We start from the raw sequence: 25,716 nt of genomic DNA, 5'->3' as shown, positions 1-25,716 counted from the left end.
TGTACCTCATAACATTTTATGTAGCTGCAATTGAAAATATGATTATTACATTATCAGGTTCTTTTATACTTATTTTTATATTTACACTGGCTGTCATTACTCGTTTTTCCTCATTCTAAATCTGTGCCGTCTGTTTCTGAACAATATTTGTTGGATATTGATTTTGTTCCCAATCAATAATTCTTATTGACTATAGAGCCTTTTCTTTGGTTTAACTACATTTGCACTTGACACTTTAATTCACTAGGAACAACAAATCTTTTTATATACATTTAGGCTTTTAGAAACATCTCAGGACATTTCTTAGTATTTAACTCATGTTTTTAATATCGACAGTTAGCTTCACTTACAACAGCATTATTTTGCACAAGCAGATCCACATTCAGGTGGTGATTTGCACATCCTAAATAAATTTGCACTAATGAAAGCTCAGTTTGCACTTGCGTATTTTGCACCATATATAATATGACATTATTTTATACATTATAAAATATGTTCATAAATTGCATATATATTTGTATTCAAACATATCATGGCAATTATCAAAATACAATTACATCATTATTAGTTGTTTACAGCGCAATATTGCACATGCATACTTTGCACATTCAAAGTTATTTAAATTATTCATTGTATATTAATTTATCTCTGTTGTTTAATAAGTTTCGTGGGGAAACATTGTTTATTTGTGATGCTAAATATTGTCATGTAATAAGATAACGCATTGGTATTTACACCAATGATTTGAAAACGCGTGAAAAGTTAAAAATAACCAGAAAAGAGAAAAGAGAAAGAAAAAAAAGCCTATATGTATAGTATGTTGTCACTTTCTATTATCACATGGTGCAAACGTAAAAAAACACTAAGAAAGAAAAAAAGAAAGAGTGTATATATATCTGAATTGTACCGCCATTTCACTATGTGATCAAGGGCACAGGATGCCCGAAACGCGTCGTGAGGAACAGTAGGCGATGGTATAAGAAAATAAATCACCTGTGATTGACAAGCTCTCGTGTGGGACGTTGCATTTCTTGTTCGCCGTTCGGAGGTACAGGAAGGTGTGTGATATATATATATATATATATATATATATATATTCACTGAAAAAACCATAGGTTTCACACATGTTATAGTTAAATGGGCATTTCCTTCGAAAAAAAACAATGAAATTCCCCCGTTATAGTTAGTGCAGGCAACTATAACTCACGCGACCGCAATCCGCTGCTGATGACGTCAGATATTACATCACTGTATTTAGACACTTATTTACCCATGTGTTCTTCCATTCATTTTTAGCTATACATATATTACAATTTTTTTTTTTCAGAAAGACACATATGTCATCAGTGATGTAATATCTGACGTCATCAGCAGCGGATTGCGGTCGCGTGAGTTATAGTTGCCTGCACTAACTATAACGGGAGAATTTCATTGTTTTTTTTCGAAGGAAATGCCCAGCTAACTATAACATGTGTGAAACCTATGGTTTTTTAAGTGAATTTGCAAGGTTTTTTAAATGCTAATTCCTAACTATAACGTGTGTGAAACCTATGTTTTTTTCAGTGAATTTGTACGTTTTTTAAAATGCTAAGTTATGTATTTATCAATATATTTTTTTAAACAAAACTTTTTCACGGCGCGCGCATGGTGCGCTTCGCGCACCGCGTGCCCACTTTGCGCAGTTCAGGCTGTGCGCGCACGGTGCGCTTCGCGCGCCGTGCGCGCACAGTGGGAACGCGGTACGCGAAGCCCACTTTACGCAGTTCAGGCCGTGCGCGCAGTGGGCACGCGGTGCGCTTTGCGCACCGCGCGCCCACTTTACGCAGTTCTTGCCGTGCTTTTTTTTTTCCCACAAAATCGCGGAGTGCACGCACGCTGCACGAACTTCGCAGATTTTTTTCAGTTTGGATGGTGCGCACTGGGTGCGCGCACTCGGCGATTTTTCAAAAAAATTTTTTTTTTTTTTTTTTGCCCTTGGGGGTCCTTCTGGGACCCCCTGACCACGGCTAGGGGGTCGGGAAGTGTCCACGCTGCCCCCTTTTCACGTTCTCCACATTAGTTTTTCACCCCCTCAGAGTGCGAGAGACAAAATGGCGGCCGACAGTTCCTGGTTTCGACCGATTCGAATGTTTACTAAGATCTACCAACCAATCAGAATTGCGCTCGCGCACGGCAAGGTGCGCGCACCCAGCGCGCACGCTGCGCGCGTATAGATATAGATATTGATTTAAATGCTATTTTCTCAGAAAATACTGAACAGATTTACACCAAACCTGCAAAAGGCACTTCATGGACCTTATGGCTACCTCTCTGCCAAATTTCACGTAATTCTGTTCAGCCGTTCGGGCTGTAGCTGCGACTAAAGTCCCTATGGAAAAATCCATGGGGAAAACGCGGTTTGGGACCCCCCCTTTTTCTCGGCCCCCGCTTGACGAATCACCCTGAGACTTTCAGGGTAGGAGCGGAGCGGAGCGCCCCATTAGTTTTGAAAATTTCGCGAAGATTCGTCAATCGGCGCCAAAGTTATTCAAAATAGAATTTTGAGATTTCCTATGGAAACACGGTCCTAACTATAACTATCTACTGGCGACCGCCAGTAGATAATATGTATATATGTATATATATATATATATATATATATATATATATATATTCCTCCAGGTGCCCCAGAACATGAAGACGCCACTCCACGGAGGATGATTTACAAAACCTTTTATTGCAAACCACGGAAAGCAGCCCAGTCCTTGCTGTCCCTTACGCGTTTCAGTGTAACAAACACCTTAATCATAGGGGGAGGGGGAACTTGGCAAGATCCGGTGAGTACTTCACATCTTTTTATCCCATAGCGCAGTCACTTTCCAGTAAGTTGCATGCTGGGTAATGAAGTTAAAATTAAACCTTCCAGTAGGGTCCGTTTTCTTGCCAAAATGTTTTTAACCCCAAATTCTTTATCGTTTTGCACAGCCCTCCGGTGGGCTGCTGGGTTGCTTTCCTGGTTCAAATTACGCATCCCTCGTGCTGGCAGGCAATGAAGATTCACGGCCTCGCAGTCCTGTCATTTTCAGGTGGTGCATCTTCCGCGGCTTGGAGCCTGCCGCGTACAACATTCCTCCAGGTGCCCCAGAACATGAAGACGCCACTCCACGGAGGATGATTTACAAAACCTTTTATTGCAAACCACGGAAAGCAGCCCAGTCCTTGCTGTCCCTTACGCGTTTCAGTGTAACAAACACCTTAATCATAGGGGGAGGGGGAACTTGGCAAGATCCGGTGAGTACTTCACATCTTTTTATCCCATAGCGCAGTCACTTTCCAGTAAGTTGCATGCTGGGTAATGAAGTCAAAATTAAACCTTCCAGTAGGGTCCGTTTTCTTGCCAAAATGTTTTTAACCCCAAATTCTTTATCGTTTTGCACAGCCCTCCGGTGGGCTGCTGGGTTGCTTTCCTGGTTCAAATTACGCATCCCTCGTGCTGGCAGGCAATGAAGATTCACGGCCTCGCAGTCCTGTCATTTTCAGGTGGTGCATCTTCCGCGGCTTGGAGCCTGCCGCGTACAACATTCCTCCAGGTGCCCCAGAACATGAAGACGCCACTCCACGGAGGATGATTTACAAAACCTTTTATTGCAAACCACGGAAAGCAGCCCAGTCCTTGCTGTCCCTTACGCGTTTCAGTGTAACAAACACCTTAATCATAGGGGGAGGGGGAACTTGGCAAGATCCGGTGAGTACTTCACATCTTTTTATCCCATAGCGCAGTCACTTTCCAGTAAGTTGCATGCTGGGTAATGAAGTCAAAATTAAACCTTCCAGTAGGGTTCGTTTTCTTGCCAAAATGTTTTTAACCCCAAATTCTTTATCGTTTTGCACAGCCCTCCGGTGGGCTGCTGGGTTGCTTTCCTGGTTCAAATTACGCATCCCTCGTGCTGGCAGGCAATGAAGATTCACGGCCTCGCAGTCCTGTCATTTTCAGGTGGTGCATCTTCCGCGGCTTGGAGCCTGCCGCGTACAACATTCCTCCAGGTGCCCAAGAACATGAAGACGCCACTCCACGGAGGATGATTTACAAAACCTTTTATTGCAAACCACGGAAAGCAGCCCAGTCCTTGCTGTCCCTTACGCGTTTCAGTGTAACAAACACCTTAATTATAGGGGGAGGGGGAACTTGGCAAGATCCGGTGAGTACTTCACATCTTTTTATCCCATAGCGCAGTCACTTTCCAGTAAGTTGCATGCTGGGTAATGAAGTCAAAATTAAACCTTCCAGTAGGGTCCGTTTTCTTGCCAAAATGTTTTTAACCCCAAATTCTTTATCGTTTTGCACAGCCCTCCGGTGGGCTGCTGGGTTGCTTTCCTGGTTCAAATTACGCATCCCTCGTGCTGGCAGGCAATGAAGATTCACGGCCTCGCAGTCCTGTCATTTTCAGGTGGTACATCTTCCGCGGCTTGGAGCCTGCCGCGTACAACATTCCTCCAGGTGCCCCAGAACATGAAGACGCCACTCCACGGAGGATGATTTACAAAACCTTTTATTGCAAACCACGGAAAGCAGCCCAGTCCTTGCTGTCCCTTACGCGTTTCAGTGTAACAAACACCTTAATCATAGGGGGAGGGGGAACTTGGCAAGATCCGGTGAGTACTTCACATCTTTTTATCCCATAGCGCAGTCACTTTCCAGTAAGTTGCATGCTGGGTAATGAAGTCAAAATTAAACCTTCCAGTAGGGTCCGTTTTCTTGCCAAAATGTTTTTAACCCCAAATTCTTTATCGTTTTGCACAGCCCTCCGGTGGGCTGCTGGGTTGCTTTCCTGGTTCAAATTACGCATCCCTCGTGCTGGCAGGCAATGAAGATTCACGGCCTCGCAGTCCTGTCATTTTCAGGTGGTGCATCTTCCGCGGCTTGGAGCCTGCCGCGTACAACATTCCTCCAGGTGCCCCAGAACATGAAGACGCCACTCCACGGAGGATGATTTACAAAACCTTTTATTGCAAACCACGGAAGCAGCCCAGTCCTTGCTGTATATATATATATATATATAACCTAGGTATAGTTAGGACCTATTATCCATAGGAAATCCGCAACTTTCTATTTGGAATAACTTTGGCACCGGTTGATGAATCTTCGCGATATTTTCAAAACTGGTGGGGCGCTCTGGTCCGCTCCTATCCTGAAAATCTCGGGGTGATTCATCAAGAAAGGGGCAGAGAAAAAAGGGGGGGTCCCAAAACATGGTTTCCCCATGCAATTTTCCATAGGAACCTTTAATCGCAGCTACAGACCGAACTGCTGAACGGAATTACACCAAATTTGGCAAAACGGTAGCCCTTGGTTCACCCTCCTGCCTTTTCGTTAAATGGCGTAAATCCGTTCAGTAGTTCCTGGGAAAATCAAAAGTAAAATCATAGATATATCTGGGTGGAGTCTACCACACATCTCATCGTGAGATCTGATTGGCTGTCAACACTTTATCCAAGAAGTGTTGGTAGCCATCTTGGGACCAATATACATGATAGCACCTCATTAAAAAGCATTGCAGTTAATAAAAGGTTTTAAGACTTCAGTTACATTATAAATCATTTGTTGATGGTACCATACTGATTTTAGGAATTGTGGTGTGTTCTAAGGTGATTTTACCATGTGAAAAAGCCTTCTGCTGGGATATCATGAATCATGTTTGAGAGAAAACTATTTTCTCATGCTTTTCCCACAGAGGTTTGGAAGGTGATCTATAAGCTAAACTGAGAGCATATTTTCTGTAAATTCACATTATCTTTCTCAGTCATATGTGAATGAAGTCTGACATTCTCAGTAAAACATGTACATCCAACAAGGGCAGAGACTGTCAGTTGATTCATTTGTGTTCTACTGCAGCTTCCCAGAGTGTTCTAAAGAACAACTAGAGCGCTAACAGTCCTACTTATGACCAACGTATGGCACACCTGAAGCCATCTTGATTGGAATGAAGTGGTAACTCTTAAAACATTTAATTTAAAAAGGAACAACATGAGGGGGTTCATTTTGCCATAGAAAGTATGATTAATGCTGCAGAAAGAAAAATTAGGGCACATTTTGAGTGACTTCTCAAATCGTCTTCTATTTCATTAAAAAATTCTGACATGCAGACTGAAACATGCACTTTCAATACCAGCAGCAGACTTCCCTGGTGAGCAGTAGCTTTACTACAGTGATTTAATGAGCAACTAGAGTGCTAACATTCTGAATTTATGGCAAATGTGTGACACATCTGAATGCCTTCTTGATGGAATCAAAGTAAAAATCTGACACTATTCCTACTGAGGAGACTGTAGTAAATGAGGAAATTAGGAAACTTCATAACAAATAAGTCTCCCAAGATGGCAACCAGAGACAAAAGAGCCCAAATGTAGCACAAATATCACCCAGATGTAGCCCAAGTATAGCCCAATGACAGAATGTCCCAGAGTGTTCTAAAGAACAACTAGAGTGCTAACAATCTTACTTATGACAAAAGTATGGCACACCTGAAGCCATCTTGATTGGAATAAAGTGGTAACACTTAAAACATTTCATTTGCAAAGGAACAAAATGAGGGGGTTCATTTTGCAATAGAAATTATGATTAGTGCTGCAGAAAGAAAAATTAGGGCACATTTTGACTTCTCAAATCCTCTTCTATTTCATTAAAAATTCTGACATGCAGACTGAAACATGCACTTTGGATACCAGTATATAGTAGAGTGAGTAGTAGAGAGTAGTAGAGAGAGAGTAGTAGAGAGTGAGGGGTAGAGAGTAGTAGAGTGAGTAGTAGAGAGTGAGTAGTAGAGTGAGTAGTAGAGAGTAGTAGAGAGTAGTAGAGAGAGTAGTAGAGAGTAGTAGAGTGAGTAGTAGAGAATGAGTAGTAGAGAGTAGTAGCGAGTAGTAGAGAGTGAGTAGTAGAGAGTGAATAGTAGAGAGTAGTAGAGTGTGAGTAGTAGAGAGAGAGAGTAGTAGATAGTAGTAGAGAGTGAGTAGTAGAGAGTAGTAGAGAGTGAGTAGTAGAGAGCGAGAGGTAGAGAGTAGTAGAGTGAGTAGTAGAGAGTGAGTAGTAGAGAGTGAGTAGTAGAGAGTAGTAGAGAGAAGTAGAGAGAGAGTAGTAGACAGAGAGTAGTAGATAGTAGTAGATAGTGAATAGTAGAGAGTAGTAGAGAGTGAGTAGTCGAGAGTAGTAGAGTGAGTAGTAGAGAGTAGTAGAGAGTGAGTAGTAGAGAGTAGTAGAGAGTGAGTAGTAGAGAATGAGTAGTAGAGAGAAGTAGAGTAATAGAGAGTGAGTAGTAGAGAGGAGTAGTAGAGAGTGAGTAGTAGAGAGTAGTAGTAGAGAGTGAGTAGTAGAGAGTAGTCAGTCAGTGTCAGTCAGTCAGTGTCAGTCAAACAGTGTCAGTCAGTCAGTGTCAGTCAGTGTCAGTCATTGTCAGTCAATCAGTGTCAGTCAGTGTCAATCAGTCAGTGTCAGTCAGTCAGTGTCAGCTAGAGCAGCTCTGCTGACCTGGTTCTCTGGCTCTAAAGCAGCTCTGCTGAGCTAGTTTCTCTGGCTACAGAGCAGCTCTGCTGATCTGGTTCTCTGGCTCTACAACAGCTCTGCTGACCTGGTTCTCTGGCTCTAAAGCAGCTCTGCTGACCCGGTTCTATGGCTCTAAAGCAGTTCTGCTGGCATGGATCTCTGGCTCTAGAGCAGCTCTGCTGACCTGGTTCTCTCCCTCTAGAGCAGCTCTGCTGACCTGGTTTCTCTGGCTCTAGAGCAGCTCTGCTGACCTGGTTCTCTGGCTCTAAAGCAGCTCTGCTGACCTGGTTATCTGGCTCTAAAGCAGCTCTGCTGGCCTGGTTCTCTGGCCCTAACAGCTCTGCCGACCTGGTTCTCTCCCTCTAAAGCAGCTCTGCTGACCTGGTTTCTCTGGCTCTACAGCAGCTCTGCTGACCTGGTTCTCTGGCTCTAGAGCAGCTCTGCTGACCTAGTTCTTAGGCTCTAGAGCAGATCCGCTGACCTGGTTCTCTGGCTCTAAAGCAGCTCTGCTGACCTGGTTCTCTGTCTCTAGAGCAGCTCTGCTGACCTGGTCCCTTGGCTCTAAAGCAGCTCTGCTGACCTGGTTCTCTCCCTATAAAGCAGCTCTGCTGACCTGGTTCTCTCGCTCTAAAGCAGCTCTACTGACCTGGTTCTCTGGCTCTAGAGCAGCTCTGCTGACCTGGTTCTTAGGCTCTAGAGTAGCTCTGCTGACCTGGTTCTCTGGCTCTAAAGCAGCTCTGCTGACCTGGTTCTATGGCAATAAAGCAGCTCTGCTGACCTGGTTCTCTGGCTCTAGAGCAGCTCTGTTGACCTGGTTCTCAGGCTCTAAAGCAGCTCTGCTGACCTAGTTCTCTCCCTCTAAATCAGCTCTGCTGACCTGGTTCTCTGGCTGTAGAGCAGCTCTGCTGACCTGGTTCTCTGGCTCTATAGCAGCTCTGCTGACCTGGTTCTCTGGCTCTAAAGCAGCTCTGCTGACCTGGTTCTCTCCCTCTAAAGCGTCTCTGCTGACCTGGTTCTCTGGCTCTAAAGCAGCTCTGCTGACCTGGTTCTCTGCCTCTAGAGCAGCTCTGCTGACTTGGTTCTATGGCTCTAAAGCAGCTCTGCTGAACCTGGTTCTCTGGCTCTAGAGCAGCTCTGCTGACCTGGTTCTCTGCTCTAAAGCAGCTCTGCTGACCTAGTTTCTCTGGCTACAGAGCAGCTCCGCTGACCTAGTTCTTAGGCTATAGAGCAGCTCTGCTGATCTGGTTCTCTGGCTCTACAACAGCTCTGCTGACCTGGTTCTCTGGCTCTAAAGCAGCTCTGCTGACCCGGTTCTATGGCTCTAAAGCAGTTCTGCTGACCTGGTTCTCTGGCTCTAGAGCAGCTCTGCTGACCAGGTTCTCTCCCTCTAGAGCAGCTCTGCTGACCTGGTTCTCTCCCTCTAAAGCAGCTCTACTGACCTGGTTTCTCTGGCTCTAGAGCAGCTCTGCTGACCTGGTTCTCTGGCTCTGAAGCAGCTCTGCTGACCTGGTCCCTTGGCTCTAAAGCAGCTCTGCTGACCTGGTTCTCTCCCTCTAAAGCAGATCTGCTGACCTGGTTCTCTCGCTCTAAAGCAGCTCTACTGACCTGGTTCTCTGGCTCTAGAGCAGCTCTGCTGACCTGGTTCTTAGGCTCCAGAGTAGCTCTGCTGACCTGGTTCTCTGGCTCTAAAGCAGCTCTGCTGACCTGGTTCTCTGGCTCTAAAGCAGCTCTGCTGACCTGGTTTCTCTGGCTCTACAGCAGCTCTGCTGACCTGGTTCTCGGCCTCTAGAGCTCGGTTATGCAGTCATCCTACTCACTCATGAAAAAAATTAATCACACTTACATTTACTCACTTACACAATTATCCAACAACACCTCATTTATTCAAACACATAGTAACTCATAGTTAATATGTTAAGAAATCACCATTACAATTATACACTCATTCATATAGGCACTCTCACAACCACTGACTCTTACACATACTTATTTATATACACCAACTCTCACATACAATGTCTTTTATTTTTTTACTTTGTTGAAGATGTACAACTAAAACATATATTCGCCCCACCAACACACAAATAAATACTCAGTCACCCAAACAACTGTTTCCACATGCACTCTTAAACCTATACACCTAGTCAATCAACCATTCACACATCTATGCAGAGTTACACACACCCCATCCAACCACACACAAACTCAGTGTCCCATACAAATACTCACCCAAGTAATCAATAACTAACATACACACTCATGTAGTTAGTGACCAACTGATGCAGCATGTTATACAACAACAGAGACAAAGATGCACACATTCACATAGTTTAGTTACTAATCCATGTATTAAGTGAGACACTTTTAATTACTCACTTAAATAGACAGTCAGGCAGCTACTAAATTCTCCATCCAGACAGTTATATATCCACTCAATCTTCAATACAGATAGGTATATATATATAATACATATTTAAATTGCAAACTAAACCACATTCACTGGATGATGTCATCAGTGATGTCATCAGTGATGTCATTTGAGATGTCATCAGTGATGTCACTGACCATGTCATGAATGATGCAATACGTGACATCAGCAGTGCATTGCGGACGCGCAAGTTATAGTTAGCAGAACTAACTATAACAGAGTAACTTCTATGGATTTGTAAGAGTGAAATGGCCAGCTAACTATAACACCCCTGAAACCTATGTTTTTTTCCGTGAATTTCTAAGGTTTTTTAAATGCTAATTTCTAACTATAACGTCTCTGAAACCTATGTTTTTTTCAGTGAATATATCTATCTATCTATCTATCTATCTATCTATATATATATGCAAATTCACTGAAAAAACCATAGGTTTCACACATGTTATAGTTAGCGGAAATTTTACTGATAAAAAACCAGTGAAATTGCCCCGTTATAATTAGTGCTGGCAACTATAACTCACGCGACCGCAATCCTCTGCTGATGCTAATACTGTATTTAGACACTTATTTGCCCATGTCTTCTTCCATACATTTTTAGCTATACATATATTACAAATATTTTTTTTTCATAAAGACACATATGTCATCAGCAGAAGATTGCGGTCGCGTGAGTTATAGTTGCCAGCACTAACTATAACGGGGCAATTTCACTGGTTTTTTATCAGTAAAATTTCCGCTAACTATAACATGTGTGAAACCTATGGTTTTTTCAGTGAATTTGCAAGGTTTTTTAAATGCTAATTCCTAACTATAACGTGTGTGAAACCTATGGTTTTTTCAGTGAATTTGTACGGTTTTTTAAATGCTAAGTTACTTTACGCCATTCGAGGCGTGCGCGCCCACTTAACGCAGTTCGTTCCGTGCACGGTTTTTATCAACTTTAATAAGCCCTGTACATTTGGTGGCCTTCGGCCACCAAAAGCACAGGGGGTGGGGTCAATGTGGATAGTGTTTTTTTTATTTCGATTTTATAATTTCATGTTGCCAAAATGTAGTTTTTTTTACCTATTAATAAGCCCTGTACATTTGGTGGCCTACGGCCACCAAAAGCACAGGGGGTGGGGTCAATGTGGATAGTGTTTTTTTTATTTCGATTTTATAATTTCATGTTGCCAAAATTTAGTTTTTTTTACCTATTAATAAGCCCTGTACATTTGGTGGCCTACGGCCACCAAAAGCACAGGGGGTGGGGTAAGTGTGGATAGTGTTTTTTTTTTTTTTTTTTTTTTACCGTACGCTTACGGTAAGCGTACGGTAAGCGTACTCGGCGAAATTGCCGAAAAAAAAATAAAACCGTTTTTGCTCTTGGGGGATGTTTGGGGACTCCCTCAACATGACTATGTGGGAGGGAGTTGTCAAAACAGCCCCGTAACATGTTTTTGGCCATCTTGTTTGATAAACAACACTCAGTGCGAGAGACAAAATGGCGGCCGCCGCTTCCTGGTTTCGGCCGATTCGAATGTTTACTAAGATCTAAGAGCCAATCAGAATCGCGCTCGCGCACGCCACCGTACGCTTACGGTAAGCGTACGGTAAGCGTACCGTAAGCGGGCTCAGATATATATATTGATTTAAAGGCTATTTTCTCAGAATCTACTGAACAGATTTACACCAAACCTACAAAAGGCACTTCCTTGACCTAGGGACTACCTCTCTGCCAAATTTCTAGTAATTCTGTTCAGCCGTTCGGGCTGTAGCTCGTTCTAAAGGTCCTATGGAAAAATGCATGGGAAAAACGCGTTTTGGGACCCCCCTTTTATTTCAGCCCCCGCTTGACGAATCCCCCCGAGACTTTCAGGGTAGGAGCGGAGCGTAGCGCCCCACCTATTTTGAGAAATTCGCGAGGATTCATCGACCGGCGCCAAAGTTATTCAAAATAGAATGTTGAGGTTTTCCTATGGAAAAGGGGTCCTAACTATAACTACCTACTGGCGACCGCCAGTAGGTAATATATATATATATATATATATATATATATATATATATATATATATATATATTCACTGAAAAAACCATAGGTTTCAGGGACGTTATAGTTAGTTGGTCATTTCACTCGTATAAAAACAGAGAAATTCGAACGCTATAGTTAGTAGAGCTAACTATAACTTGCGCCCCCGCAATGCACTGCTGATGAAGTCACATATTACATCACTCATGACATGGTCAGTGACATCACTCATGACATCTCTAATGGCATCTCAAATGACATCACTGATGACATCACTGATAACATCATCCAGTGAATGTGTGTTTTTGTAAAGTTTAAATATTTTTTATATATGTTAATGCCAAGGTGTATTGAAGAATGAGTTGGTGTATAAGTGTCTGGGTGGAGGATTTATTAGGTGTGTGACTGACTGTATAAGTTAGTGATTAAATGTCTCTTACTGAATGCATTGGTTAGTGACTAAACTGTGTGAATGTCTGTATCAGTCTCTCAGTTGTCGTATAAGCTGCTGCATGGGTTAATGATTAGGTACATGTCTGTCTATATGGGTTACTTATTGGTAGCATAAGTATTTGTATGAGTGGCTCAGTGTTTGTGTGTGTAGGTGGGTGGACGGTGTGTGACTTTCTGCTAACATGTGTGAGTGGCTAATTTACTGGGTGTATGGGTTCAATAGTGCATGTGGAAATAGCTGTTTCAGTGTGTTGATGAGTGAATGTATATCTCACTGGTATATGTGTGAGTAAGTACATATATGAAAGGCAGTATATGTGAGTGTTGGAGTATATAAATGACTATGTGATAGTGAGTAATTGTGAGAGTGGCTGTATATATGAGTGTGTGCTTGTGTCAGTGATTGTATAAGAGAGTAAGTATATGTTAGTATCTGTATGAATGGGTTAGATAGTGAATGTAGAACTGTATAGGTGAGTACACAGCAGTGTTATAGATTCTTTACATGACTAGCTATGTGTGTCAATAAATCAAAGATTATATTAGGTGAAATGACCAACTAACTATAACGTCCCTGACACCTATGGTTTTTTCAGTGAATTTCAAAGGTTCTTTAAATGCTAATTTCTAATTATAATGTTCATTAAACCTATAGTTTTTTCAGTGATTTTAAATTATCATTCCATTCTCAACATGGTTAAAACAGCCGATATCGCCACTTTTCCAGCAATAGCTCCCGCCCCAAAAAATTGCCACAAATGAGACCAACAACTAACGCAAATAATATGCAGAGTAGGCGTTCTTGTAAAAAAATAACACGAAAACACCACTTCCCGATATTTCAACGAGCAGCCAAATCTGTGGTGCGTTCCAAAAACAGGTGATAAGCTGCGTTAGCAGTAGGAATGTAACATCTGCTTTTTTCTGGTGTAAAGTAGGACGACTACCTACAGTGTGAAAGAGAGCCCAGCCCAGAATCACATCTGAAGACCAAAACATGCCATAGAGCTACTGCTCTGTTGCAGGGATTCTGCTCATGCACAGAACTATGCGCAGGAAACAAGGACCTCAGTGAATTGCGGTGTACCAAAAACTCACTTCAGAACCCAGAACCCCTATCCGACCAGCATCAGTGTCCCATTCGTTATCCGTATTTATCTCGACGGTCCCAATGTATAGACAACCCAGAACAAGCGACTTAGTGTATTCTCAGGAATGGTGGAAATCAGAAATACCTGTTCGTTATTATTCTCATATCAGTCCACAACAAGAGTAAACAGAGACATGGTAAAGTTTAAAGAGTTTATTTATAAACCTCGTGTCCTAAGATGCAGTACTTTGGCTAACATAAGCAGACAAATGATTAAAATCAAAACCATCAGCATAGTTACAATACCATAGAAAATGAAAGGAGAAATCATAATAAAATGACAGTGGAATACACCCACCTTCCTTTCGCTAGTAAACTAATATTATTAGACTAAAAGAAGGTCTCTAGGCTTGAATGGGGAACCCCATACCGTAAAGATCAGCTTAGTGGAATCACATCACAGGATCAGGTGTACTCTGCTCCTGGGAAAGCTCTTCTTCCGAATGCATGAATCAAGCAAGCAGCCTGCAATATTAAAAGCGCTCGACTCTCAGGTGTTTGCAGCTGTGTGCGTGTTATGGCTAAATAGTGGGCCGATCAACCTGAACCCAAAAACATGCACCGTCTAGCGACCCAGACTGTTTCTTTACACAATGTTCAGACCAAGGTCGCAGCTCACAGCTAGGGATGTGAACAACAGACAGTTCTCATGTGAAGAAAAGGCGAGCAAGCATTTCTCAAATAATAACATGTAACTGCAGTGTCGTGTGCAAAAGCAGCAAAAGTGGCAAGATGGCTTTCTAACATCTAACGCGGTTATGCTAACTTAGCAATGTATGTATATAAATTGCAGCCCTCACTACAGTTCATGCACCTCCAACACCCAAGAAGGCCACAAAACCAACTGCCACCACCCTCAGGACCTCCCCCCAGACCACCCCCCCGTATTACCACTGAGGCAGCGCACAACAGGGCAGCGGACCTTCCAAAAACGGCATGGCCCCTCAGCCACACAATAGCTGGATGCAGCGAGCTGTGGCAACCAAACATGTGTGAAGAACGCAAGTCACCCACCAATAATAATGCACACAATACCAAGAGTACAGGGTGACACATTGGCGCTTGTGGCCCGGGTGGCGGCAGCACTACAACAGGGACACCCGCATCAATTGATTGCTCATACAGCCCAGGACGGAACCACGCCCAGAGCTCCAGAGTCATTGTTCACAGCCTCACGCAGGACTGGCATATGCCAGGCCAGCCCAATCCGTTTACACATACAGGGAGGGACAACAATGCTACATGACCCAGCTTTTCATTGTAGTGATCTGCTGCTCACAGGTCTAGTTGTCAGTATGCCACAGCCACTCTCTGATGGCTGGTTTACACCCACACCACACCACACCCATCAAGCACAGGCGTCACAGGACATGTGACCCTACCAATACAAACAACCGGATGCACATGCTCCACGCCATTTCCATTTCAGACTTGGTGAACCAGATGCACTGCGGCCGGCACAGGCACACCGCCAGGGGACGGTGAATTTCGGTCCCATTGAGGTAGGGGCATTGTAAGTGCTGAGTGGATGTGCAGCCTGCGATGATGCCCCATCCCGGTGGTCCGCACAGCTTATATTTTGTGTGCCCTGCTGGACCGCAGTGTAGGCCTGAGCCATCGAACAGCGGAGGCCTACCGCCACATGCTTGGCCTCACTGGTCACTGAGTTAGTGGCACTGCAAGTGCTGAGCGGCTGTGCAACCTGCGATGATAATGGGTGCATTGGTATGTCCTCTGCCATTGCAAAATCAAGACGCAGCACCAAATGTGAGACCTGTTGGCCTGCGGAGCGGGGCTGCATGATGTGCAGGGTGCCCTGTCCGCGAAAAGGTGAGCAGTGAAACCTTGGTGCGCAGGAGCCGGCAGACACCTGTGGGTGACGGGAATGGATGGGGTGCAGCAGCCTGGGTGCACAGCGGCGGGACAGCGATTTAGGCCTGTGCAGTCGTATATACTCTGCCATTCCTCATTCTGTACTATGTTTCAGATGTGGGAGCTTAAGGACTCCAATAGGTCCCGGCACGTGGTTGGAGACACAGTGGAGGTGTAAAGGTGAGCTGTGAGGATTTTGTCCACAGTGTGGGCACTCACCTTCCCTCCTCATCTCTTCCTTTCTCTCCCTCACACTCTTTTTCTGTCTCTTCCTCTCTCTCACACTGTTTCTCTCTTTCTCTTCCTCTCTGTCTCACTCTTTCTCTCTCTTCCTGTTTCTCTCTTCCTCTTTCTCACACTCTCTCTCTTCCTCTTTCTCACTGTTTCTCTCTCTTCGTCTCTCTCACTCTTTCTCTCTTTCTCGCTGTCTTCCTCTTTTTCTTTCTTTTTCTCTCTCTCTTCCTCTCACTCTCACTGTTTCTCTCTTTCTCTGTCTTCCTCATACTCTTTCTTTCTTTTTCCCTCTGTCTTCCTCTCACTCTTTCTTTCTTTTCCCTCTCTCTTCCTCTCACTCTTTCTTTCTCTCTCTCTCTTCCTCTCTCACACACTTTCTGTCTCTATCTCTCTCTCTCCTTTGATGGATGCATAACGCACAATCTTATCTTGCTTTTTGTCTGTGATTCACAGATTGACGTCCCCCCCAACACGGAACTCCCGCCACTCAGTGCCACCAGAGCTCAAAGCGTCTGCAGCCTGCGATGATGCGCGGCCAACCTGACAATCAACACCCAATATGAATTGTGAGCTCTGCTTTACCGCGTGTACGCCTGAGAAGGTTGCTTCGGCACATGGTGCACCCTCTTAAACACACGCGGGTGGCGGAAGGTGAGCAGAGAGGCTTGTTTCCGCAGCAGTGGGCAGTCACCTCTGGGCGGTGGGAGTGGATAGTGTGCAGCAGCCTGGGTGCACAAGAGTGGACAGACACCTCCGGGCACTGAGAGTGGATAGGGTGCAGCAGCAGGCAGACACCTCTGGGCAGTGGGACTGGATGGGGTACAGCAGCCTGGGTGCGCAGGCACGGGCAGACACCTCTGGGCGGCAGGAGTTGATGCTGTGCAACAGCCTGAGTGCGCAGGCCGGACAGACACCTCTGGTCGACGGGAGTCGATGGGGTGCAGCAGCCTAAGTGCGCAGGGACGAAACAGAGAACTACTCGTGTGCAGTTGTATGTACTCTGCCATTACTCTTTCTATACTATGTTTCAGATGAATAACCTTGAGGGCTGCATTATGTCCCGGCACGTGGTTGGAGACACACCGGTGGCAGAAAGGTGAGCTGTGAAGAATTTCTCCACAGTGTCAACACTCCCTCTCCCTCTCTTCCTTTCTGTCACTCACACTCTTTCTCTCTCTTATTCTCTATCTCTTCCTTTCTCTCTCTTACACTTTCTCTATTTCTGTCTCTTCCTCTCTTTCATTCTTTCTTTCTCTCTCTTCCTCTATCGCACTCTTTCTCTATCTCTCTTCCTCTCTCTCACTTTCTCTCTTCCTTGTATCTAACTCTTTCTCTCTCTCACTCTTTCTCTGTCTTCCTCTCTCTCACTCTTTCTTTCTCTCTCTCTTCCTCGCTCACTCTTTCTCTCTTTTCTTTGCTGGACGCATGACGCACCATCTTATCTTTCTTTTTGTCTTGCAGACTGTGATTCACAAATTGTGAAGTTATATGTACTCTGTCATTACTCTTTCTATACTATGTTTCAGATGACTAAACTTGAGGGCTGCATTATGTCCCGGCACGTGTTTGGTGACACACCATTGGCAGAAAGGTGAGCTGTGAAGATTTTCTCAACAGTGTCAACACTCACTCTCCCTCTCCATCTCTTCCTTTCTGTCACTCACACTATCTCTCTCTTATTCTCCATCTCTTCCTTTCTCTCTCTCACACTTTCTCTCTTTCTCTTCCTCTCTCGCTCATTCTTTCCTTCTCTCTCTTCCTCTCTCTCTCTTCCTCTCTCTCACAGTTTCTCTTTTTCTCTCTTTCTTGTATCTCACTCTTTCTCTCTCCCACTCTTTCTCTCTTTCTCTGTCATCCTCTCTCTCTCTCTTTCTCTCTCTCTTCCTCTCACTCTTTCTCTCTCTCCTTTGCTGGACGCATGACGCACCACCTTATCATTCTTTTTGTCTTGCAGTCTGTGATTCTCTCTCCTTTGCTGGACGCATGACGCACCATCTTATCTTTCTTTTTGTCTTGCAGGCTGTGATTCCCAAATTGTTGATGCATGACACGCCATACCTGTAACCACTTTTATTTTGGTCTTTTGTTTAAATAAAATGTTTTAGATGTAAATCCATACATGACTAAGATTCTTATTTGTCCAACGTCACAAGCATCTTCCTATTAATAATTGTACATTAGCCAATTTTTTACGGTCAAGATTCCCTAACGTGACTGTCACATTTGTTTGTGGGGGGTGGGGGTGAGGGGGGGATGGCGGACAAGGAGCGGCTGCTGGGGGGTGTCGGAGCAGTGTTGGGTGTCTGACCTGCATGATCGTTGGCTCAATTGCAACTGTTCCCAGAGACTTGCGAGTCGACTGGCTGGAACAGCTGCGGGCCAACAGGAATAGAGAAAGGTGCGGGCCTTCGGCTTCCAAAGAGATAGCTGAGGAACAGTGATGTGGGGAGAGGGAGCGTGAAAGGGGTATCTCGCAGTATATTTCCAGTCTTGGCTTCACAGATACAACTGTGGGCCCGAGAAGTCGCACTCGAAGAGCTGCGATCCGACCGGTGGTTTGCAGAGGGAGACTTGCGGGCCCAAGAAGGTTATTGGGGGTATGCTGGTGATGTGGGAAGAGGGTGCATTACCTGCTGATGTGGGGAGAGGCAGCGTGAAAGGGGTATCTCACACAGACAACGCTCCGGTATGTTTTCAGAGTTGCCTCGGACAGATGCGAGCTGAATCACAAAATGGCTCTTTAATGCTCATATAGAGTAACTTATCAACAGTTCGCACCCAGGCTCGCAGAGGGACAGTTGCGGCCCATGGCCTCGTCTCTCAGAGGGAGAACTACGGGACGTCCGCTCCCAAAGGAACAGCAGCGTACTAGCTTGCAGAGGTAGAGGCACAGCAGAGTACTAGCTCGCAAAGGTAGAGAGCTGCGAGCCGACGGACTGGCTTCTAAAGGCATAGCTGCGAAGTGGTGATGTGGGGAGAGGGAGCGTGAAACGTGAATCTCACACAGACAGAGCTCCGGTATATTTCAGTAGTGCCTCGCAGAGGTGGAACTACGGAGAGATACGAGCTGACGGACTGAATCACAAAATGGCTGCCAACACTTCCTAGTCTTAACAGTTCCCAGCCAATGAGCCGCAAGCTTGTGCTTGTAACACCTCAACCAATAGGATGTCAGAATTCTCAAATATCGATATCTGTACAATATGATATTTCTCAAAAACTACTGAATGGATTTACCCCATTTAAACAAAAGCGTGCTTTCTGTACCACGACCTTTTTCCCTGCCAAATTTGGCATAATTCCGTTCAGCAGTTTGACCTGTAGCCTTGTCTAAAGTTTCCTATGGAAAATGCATTGAGAAAACATGTTTTGGGACCCCCTTTTATCTCAGCCCCTCCTTGACCAATCACCCCCAAACTTTCAAGATAGGAGCTGATCGAAAAAGAGAAACTTTTTGGAAAATTTTGTAAAGATTCATCAAACGACGCCAAAGTTATAAGCACACCAACAAATGCTTTTCCTATGGAAACGTGGTCCTAACTACAACTATCTATCTACTGGCGTCTGCCAGTAGAGAGCGCGAGCCTGATGTGCTAAGGCAAAACGTTACCATGGCCAATATTAGATCATGAGGGGTAATAATTAAAAAATACAAATTCAACTTTCAACATGCACGTTATAAAAAATATATCTACGTACAAAGATCTTCGGATGTATTTTCAGTTGTTAATCCAACCATGGATTCGTAGAGGTCTTCATTACAGCCAGGGTTTAATGAACATTTCATTAGCAACTCAGTGGAAGCACCAGCCATAGGTTCGTATATAGAATCGTCATCATCTTCCTCTTGCATCATCTCTTCTTTAAAATGCGTCTTTAACATACCTATTGTTTCCTTTCAAAACCAAAAAAATTTAATTGGTGAAACATTCTAGTCAAGCTGCCATCCATTTACTGTGACACAAGATCATTAATAGTATAAGCTTCATAAACTTAAATTACCTTTAATATAGCCTCTTAGCCTGCCGTAGCAAGCTCTACTAGCCATTAAAGGCCCGATCCAGGGTTAATGGCCCAAGACGTAGACGGGCCTTTAAAAAACGAGCGGGCCTTTAATAGCTAGTATAGCCCAGCTACGGCAGGCTCTAAAGCTATTAGAACATTCTGCCACTAGAGGGCAGAATGTTCTAACAAATAAAAAAAGGCCTCTGTGAGCCAGAGGGGATTTAAATCCCCTCTGGCTCACTGAGGCCTTTGTTCACAGGAACACCTGTGGACCACAAACATTGGAATGTTGGGGAGCTCTGGGCTTTTGCCGGCCAGTAGAAGCCCGGAGCACTCCTTTGCCTGTATGGAGCTTTCAACATTCCAATGTTCTAATGAGTTTTAGCATATTCATAAATCTCATGCCATTATACATGTACTTTTACCTATCATACATTAATTTCTCTATATATTACAGGTTACACTGCTATTAGTGAGAACGTCCTCAATATGTATCGTTAGAGATGGGATTTCTGGTTGGCTAGGGCTTGCGCCTAAACCAGGCAGAAACCACCACTCTAATCAGGGCAAGGGAGTTACACGCTGAAGATAATCCCTGCTCACCCCCTTAGTAGCTTGGCACGAGCAGTCAGGCTTATCCCAGAGGCAATGTGTAAAGCGTTTGCGCAACACACACACAGCAGCAACATACAAGGCACACCACAAAAGGAACTCCACTCAAGGTTATGTTTAAAAATAGCCTTTGTATTATCATAAATACATTAGAATAGTAATCACACAATATACATTGTGCCAACTGGCACTAGGCAATATTTACAGGGGATTATATGCACCTAACAGGGCCAATTGGGCCACTGTCAGAACCATCACAAAGTGAAAATAGTAAATGTAGAACCAATAATAAACGTAAAACACAACCAGTAATTACTGGCAAAAACAGTAGATTATATCCTGCAACAAAAATCAAATTATGCACAGTATCACATCAAGCGTAAAATACATTATTCACCAACCTCATAAGCCTAAACATATTAGACCATAACCTCCTAATCATAATTCACATTAGAGGCACAGTAGAGAATAACCTCACAAGCATAAACCACAGTATGCAAATAACCTCATACCATAAACCACATTAGAGGCATACATCACAGTAGAGAATAACCTCACAAGCATAAACCACATTATGCATATAACCTCATAAACTAAACCACATTAGAGGCATAAATCACGGTGCATAAATCACATTCCCTGCGTACCACATAAATCACATTAGGGCCTGGCGACCTATCAACCTAACACAGTCCCCTTGGCCATCTGGCCTTCTCAGAGGGCTCAAATGCCCTATGTCCATAATGTCAGGGCTTGGGCTGCCAATGCAGCAAAATCAAAAATGTGCGCATTGGCGCAGGCCTAAACGTTGCAGCTGCCACTAATTGCTGTTCAGCTGTGAGGAAACTGGGGCATGGGCACTCACTGTGCCCTCTGGGTGGGTCCCCACTGGGACTCTGTAAAATAAATGTGCTCCATTGCTGCAGCTGCCCTCTATCAGGCGGGGCAGATGTGGAAACTGAATAAGAAGAGAAGGCACGGGCACCACTGTGCCCTCTGGACCCCCACTGGGGCTCTCGGCCAAATATGCCAAACGTTGCGCTCTTAGCAAGTGATGACAACGGTGTAGGCAGGGGCATCGCTTACGGCGTCAGGGTTGCTTTTCTTGGGTTGCAGCACCAACCATACGTTTCCAATGACTCAGGAACTGGATTTGGCACCACTTGGCAATCAGGACTCCCAGCAGAGATGTTGCAGGTGCTGTTAGCAAGATGTTGGTCTTTAGTAGCCTTGAGATTTCTTAGGAGTAGGCAAGCACACACAAGGCCTTAGAGAACCTTGGAATCAGGCTGTAGAAAGCAAACTCCAGTCCTTTCACTCCTAGTACAGAAGCAGCAGTAGCAGGCCAGCACAGCAAAGCACCTAGCAGTATCTCCTGATAGCAATCCAGCTCTTCTTCCTGTCAGACTGTCCTCAGCCCAGTGGTGTTTAGAGTATATACTGTCAGAGGACCAGTACTTATACCCATTTTAGCCTTTGAAGTAGGAAGACTCCAAAGGACAGTCTTTGTGGTGCACAAGGCCCTGCCTTTCCCTGCCCTGGCTTCAGACGCACTACAGGGGGTGGAGACTTCTTGGTGTGGGGACAGGCACAGCCCTATTCAGGTGTCAGTGGCAACTCCTCCCACCACTCTAGTTCAGGGAGTCCCATCAGCCTGGTGATGGCCCATCAGGATAAGTAGGGCACGCATCAGCTCACTTTGTATGACAGTCGAGAGTGAATGCACAAACATCCCAACTGCCATTCTAACGCAGACATGTATTCAGCAGACAGGCAGAGGCACAGAATAGTTAAAGTAAGAAAATGTAAACTTTCTAAAAGTTGCATTTTCAGACCTGCACTTCATCGGCGTAACAAAACTTGAGGGGGCCCCCTGCAAAGGGCATGGAGTGGGCCCCCCACGCTATGGACTCAGTCAGGAGCTCTCAGATCTGGAGCCTGTACCCCATGCACCAGTGGCAGCGGGTGGATCCTAAAAGAGGTGAAGCGAAAAGCTGAGATCCAAGTTGAAGGAGCAAGTGAGTACAGCAAGCACACTAAATTGAAAGGGGAGGGTTCGAGGTTGGCCTTCCTGAGTGGGCCCCCCCCCAACAAGAAACAATAAAAAAGGTTCTAATGCTGCATTGCATTTACAGCATACACTTCAGAAAACTTGGTATAAAATTTTGAAAAACAGGCGTTCGACTGGTACATTTTACAACACAAGGTTCATGAAATGTCATTAGTAGCAAGTCGAAAGATACCAATGGCATAATACTGAATAGCCTGGTTTGCAAAATCCTGTTCCTTCATGGCTCATGACAGAGCCCCTACTCATAGGACACCCTTCTGAATACAAATCTCCATACATACTTATTAGAGTGCAGAGCTTTAGTTAGGATAAAACTCACATCCCCAGATACTCAGTATAGGACTACTCTGCTAAGATGAATGAATGAAGGGGATTTATAAAGCGCAAAACAGCTGCTCCAGAAGGAGCGTCCTCGCGCTAATTGAAGTCCTATCTGTTCAGTACATACTACATGTTAGGTTCAGAGCTCTCCACTCAGCAATTAACAGGGCTCATTGTTCAGCACAGAGCCCACTGAACAGTATGGCCCCCCCTCTTCTATACAACACCCCCTACTCACTAAAGGGTTCATTGGGGAGTACAATGCTTTCCATCAGCTCAGAATGGTCTTCACAGCTCCAGTCTCCATGCACAATCCTATCTCTACATTTGCTGGTTGCTTCATGTTAGATTTGGCATCCTTGGCGTGCTTTCCCCTGACATTTTGCCTCTACCGCCTACATTCATGACTGTGTACGTGATTTTTTTTGCTGGTTTCAATGCTTTGAGCACTTTGTCACTGCTGATCAGTGTCAAAGTGCAAGCACTCCCTGTGTAAATAGTGATTATGATTGGTTATCCATGATTGACATATTTGATTTACTGGTACGTCCCTGTTAAAGTGCACTGAGAGTGCCAGGGCCTGTAAATCAGATGCTATTAGAGGGCTTCCAGCACTGATTGTGCCATCCACATGGGCAGCCCTGTAAATATGTCTCAGACCTGCCACCACAGTGTACGCGTGAGCAGTTTTAAACTACCATGTTGACCTGGCAAGTGTACCCACTTGCCAGGCCCAAACGTTTCCTTTCCTTACATGTAAGGCACCCCTCATGTAGGCCCAAGGTACCCCAATGGGCACTGTGCAGTGTAGGTGAAAGGTAGGATGTGTATTGATGTGTTCTATATGTCCTGATCGAAAATAGTGTGTATTTCGTTTTTCACTGTTGAAAGGCTGTTTATACCACAGGTTAACATGGGAGCTTCCTTGTAACATTTTACAAGTGCAACTTACCATTGAGACAAGATAGAGAAATGGAGTTTAGGCTCTCTGAACTCAGAATTGAATAACTCTTCGTTCAGTAAAAGTGTTTTTTAAATTGTGTGTTTAAAAGTCCCACTTTTAGAAAATGGGCATTTTCTTGTTTAATCATCCTGTGTGCCCTGCCTGTTTGTGTATTCGCCTTCTGGTTTTTGGAGTGACAGGAGCTGGGGATGTGTATTCACATTAGACAGTCACAAGGGGGGTTGAGGTGTGTCCTGCCTTTCCTGGGTGACTCATAGCCATGCTGAATAGATCTTGTCTGCATTTAGAGTGCTGGGAGGGGTTTCACTAGCACCTGAATAGGCTGCATCTCCTTTTCACAATGCTGTCTCCACCTTCTGTGGTCCAGCTGGACCAAGGAGACCAGGACTGGTTTGGACTGGGCTCAGAGACCCTTGCCACAAATAGACCAATGAGAAAATGTAGTATAGGTATTGGACCTTAAACACCAAGACTTTAGATCACTTCTAGATACAAGAAGACCCTGCCAAGAAGAGCTGTGAGAGGAGCGCTACTTTTTCTGTGTGAGGGGTGGGTTGCCCTACAGTTGCTGTTTCCTTCTGTGGCAGGAAAATGTCTCACTCTTTTTGCTCTACTGTGGTATCCTACTTTTGAAGAATCTCCAAGGGCTTGTGTATGCTTGCCTCCTGTTTTGGAAGACTTAGGGATATCAAATTCTTTTGTGTGCTTTAAGGGGAATTTCCTTGAGCTTTGCTGGAAATTCCCTTGAGCTTTACTGAGAGCTACTCTGTTCTTTATTCATTTGGGGAGTTTTTCTTGCGTTTCCCTTTGTGGAAACCTCCCTCTGTTTCCCTCCTTGGAAGCTGAGGGAGAGTTTATCTTTCTTAAATTTCTGGGCTGAGTCCCCACCTGCTGTGGGCAGAGGCCGTGGTTGGAGAAGTTCTGGAAGTGCAAACGTGGCTGCTCATCAACGCAGCCGACTTGAGTTCCCAGCATTGCCCAGCATCACCCCGGAGGCCGAAAAAGGCACAGCATCATCAGCGGCCGCCCAGCCAGCAAGCACCACTGAGAGGAGCCCCCGGAGCAAGGTAAAGCAGGATGCTCTGCGGGTGACTAGAGCAGGAGCCCCGCCCTTGCTGCACCAGCTGCACGGGGCCAACATACCGCGCACCACTACAGGAGTGGCACCTCCCGCTTCTGTGCAAATCCGTTGGGGGCATTTTCTTTATTTGGCTGCATTTTGCTGTGGCTTCAGGCAGGCGGCCCAATTACCCGAAACAGAAACCTCACACCAGAACGGTGTGCTCAAGGATCATTGGCACTATAGTGCTGACAACAACGTGGTAATCCTGGTGTTGTTCCTTCGCTACACGTGGTCCTTGTTGATGGTGATTACTGGTATTTCTTTACCCCTTCTTAAGACCATAGAACAAGTGTCCTGTTTGCAGGGCCTTTCTATAATGTGAAGTGGAAGTGATTATTTGAAATAAAAAAAATAAAAGTGTGTATTACAATGTTCCAACTGTTATGCTTATGACAATTGCCTAGTGGCAAACTGATTGAGATTTATGTGATTGTGATGTAATGTGTTTATATACAATATAGGTGATATTTTTATATACTACTGTGCGGAGTCTCTTTTGTAGTGTGTGTAAGTGTGTCACTGGAGTGTGTGTGTGTTGCGCAAAAACGCTTTGCACATTTATTTCTGGGATAAGCCTGACTGCTCTACTAAGCTACCAAGGGGGTGAGCAGGGGTTATCTTGGGATTGTAAATCCCTTATTCTAACTAGAGTGGTGAGTTCTGCCTGACTTAGGTGCATAACTTAGCCAACCAGAAACTTCTTTTCCAACACTTCATCTCTTGAATGTTATACCTATTCATTAAGAAGTCTTCCAAGATTTAGGAAAAACAGAAAAAACAATGAAACACTTCACACAAATTACTTCTAACCGGACAAGAGAGACATACACGCACAATGACATACACACAGAGAATAGAACATCTGTCTATGGAGAGAAGCAGCTTCCCAAGGGAAGCAGGAGACTTCAGAGACCACATTTGGAGGGATTCTGACACAAGGAATATCTGTCTAGAATTGA

At 44.6% G+C, this 25,716-nt stretch overlaps 1 protein-coding gene across 7 annotated transcripts in view; it reads right to left on the bottom strand.

Moving 5' to 3' along the window:
* PIK3AP1 (phosphoinositide-3-kinase adaptor protein 1) overlaps positions 1-25,716 on the bottom strand; it is a 1,621,635-nt gene that overhangs the window by 717,236 nt on the left and 878,683 nt on the right. For all 7 annotated transcript variants that reach the window (XM_085603661.1, XM_085603665.1, XM_085603660.1 and 4 more), the window contains one exon: positions 19,361-19,556. In XM_085603661.1, coding sequence (XP_085459787.1) covers positions 19,361-19,556 — 196 coding nt within the window. The remainder of the gene's footprint in view (positions 1-19,360; positions 19,557-25,716) is intronic.

The sequence above is a fragment of the Triturus cristatus genome, chromosome 1_2 (genome assembly GCF_964204655.1).
Source record: "Triturus cristatus chromosome 1_2, aTriCri1.1, whole genome shotgun sequence".
NCBI classification, from domain to species: domain Eukaryota; kingdom Metazoa; phylum Chordata; class Amphibia; order Caudata; family Salamandridae; genus Triturus; species Triturus cristatus.
Note: the sequence above shows the minus strand (reverse complement) of the source record. Positions and strands in the feature narration are given on the sequence as shown.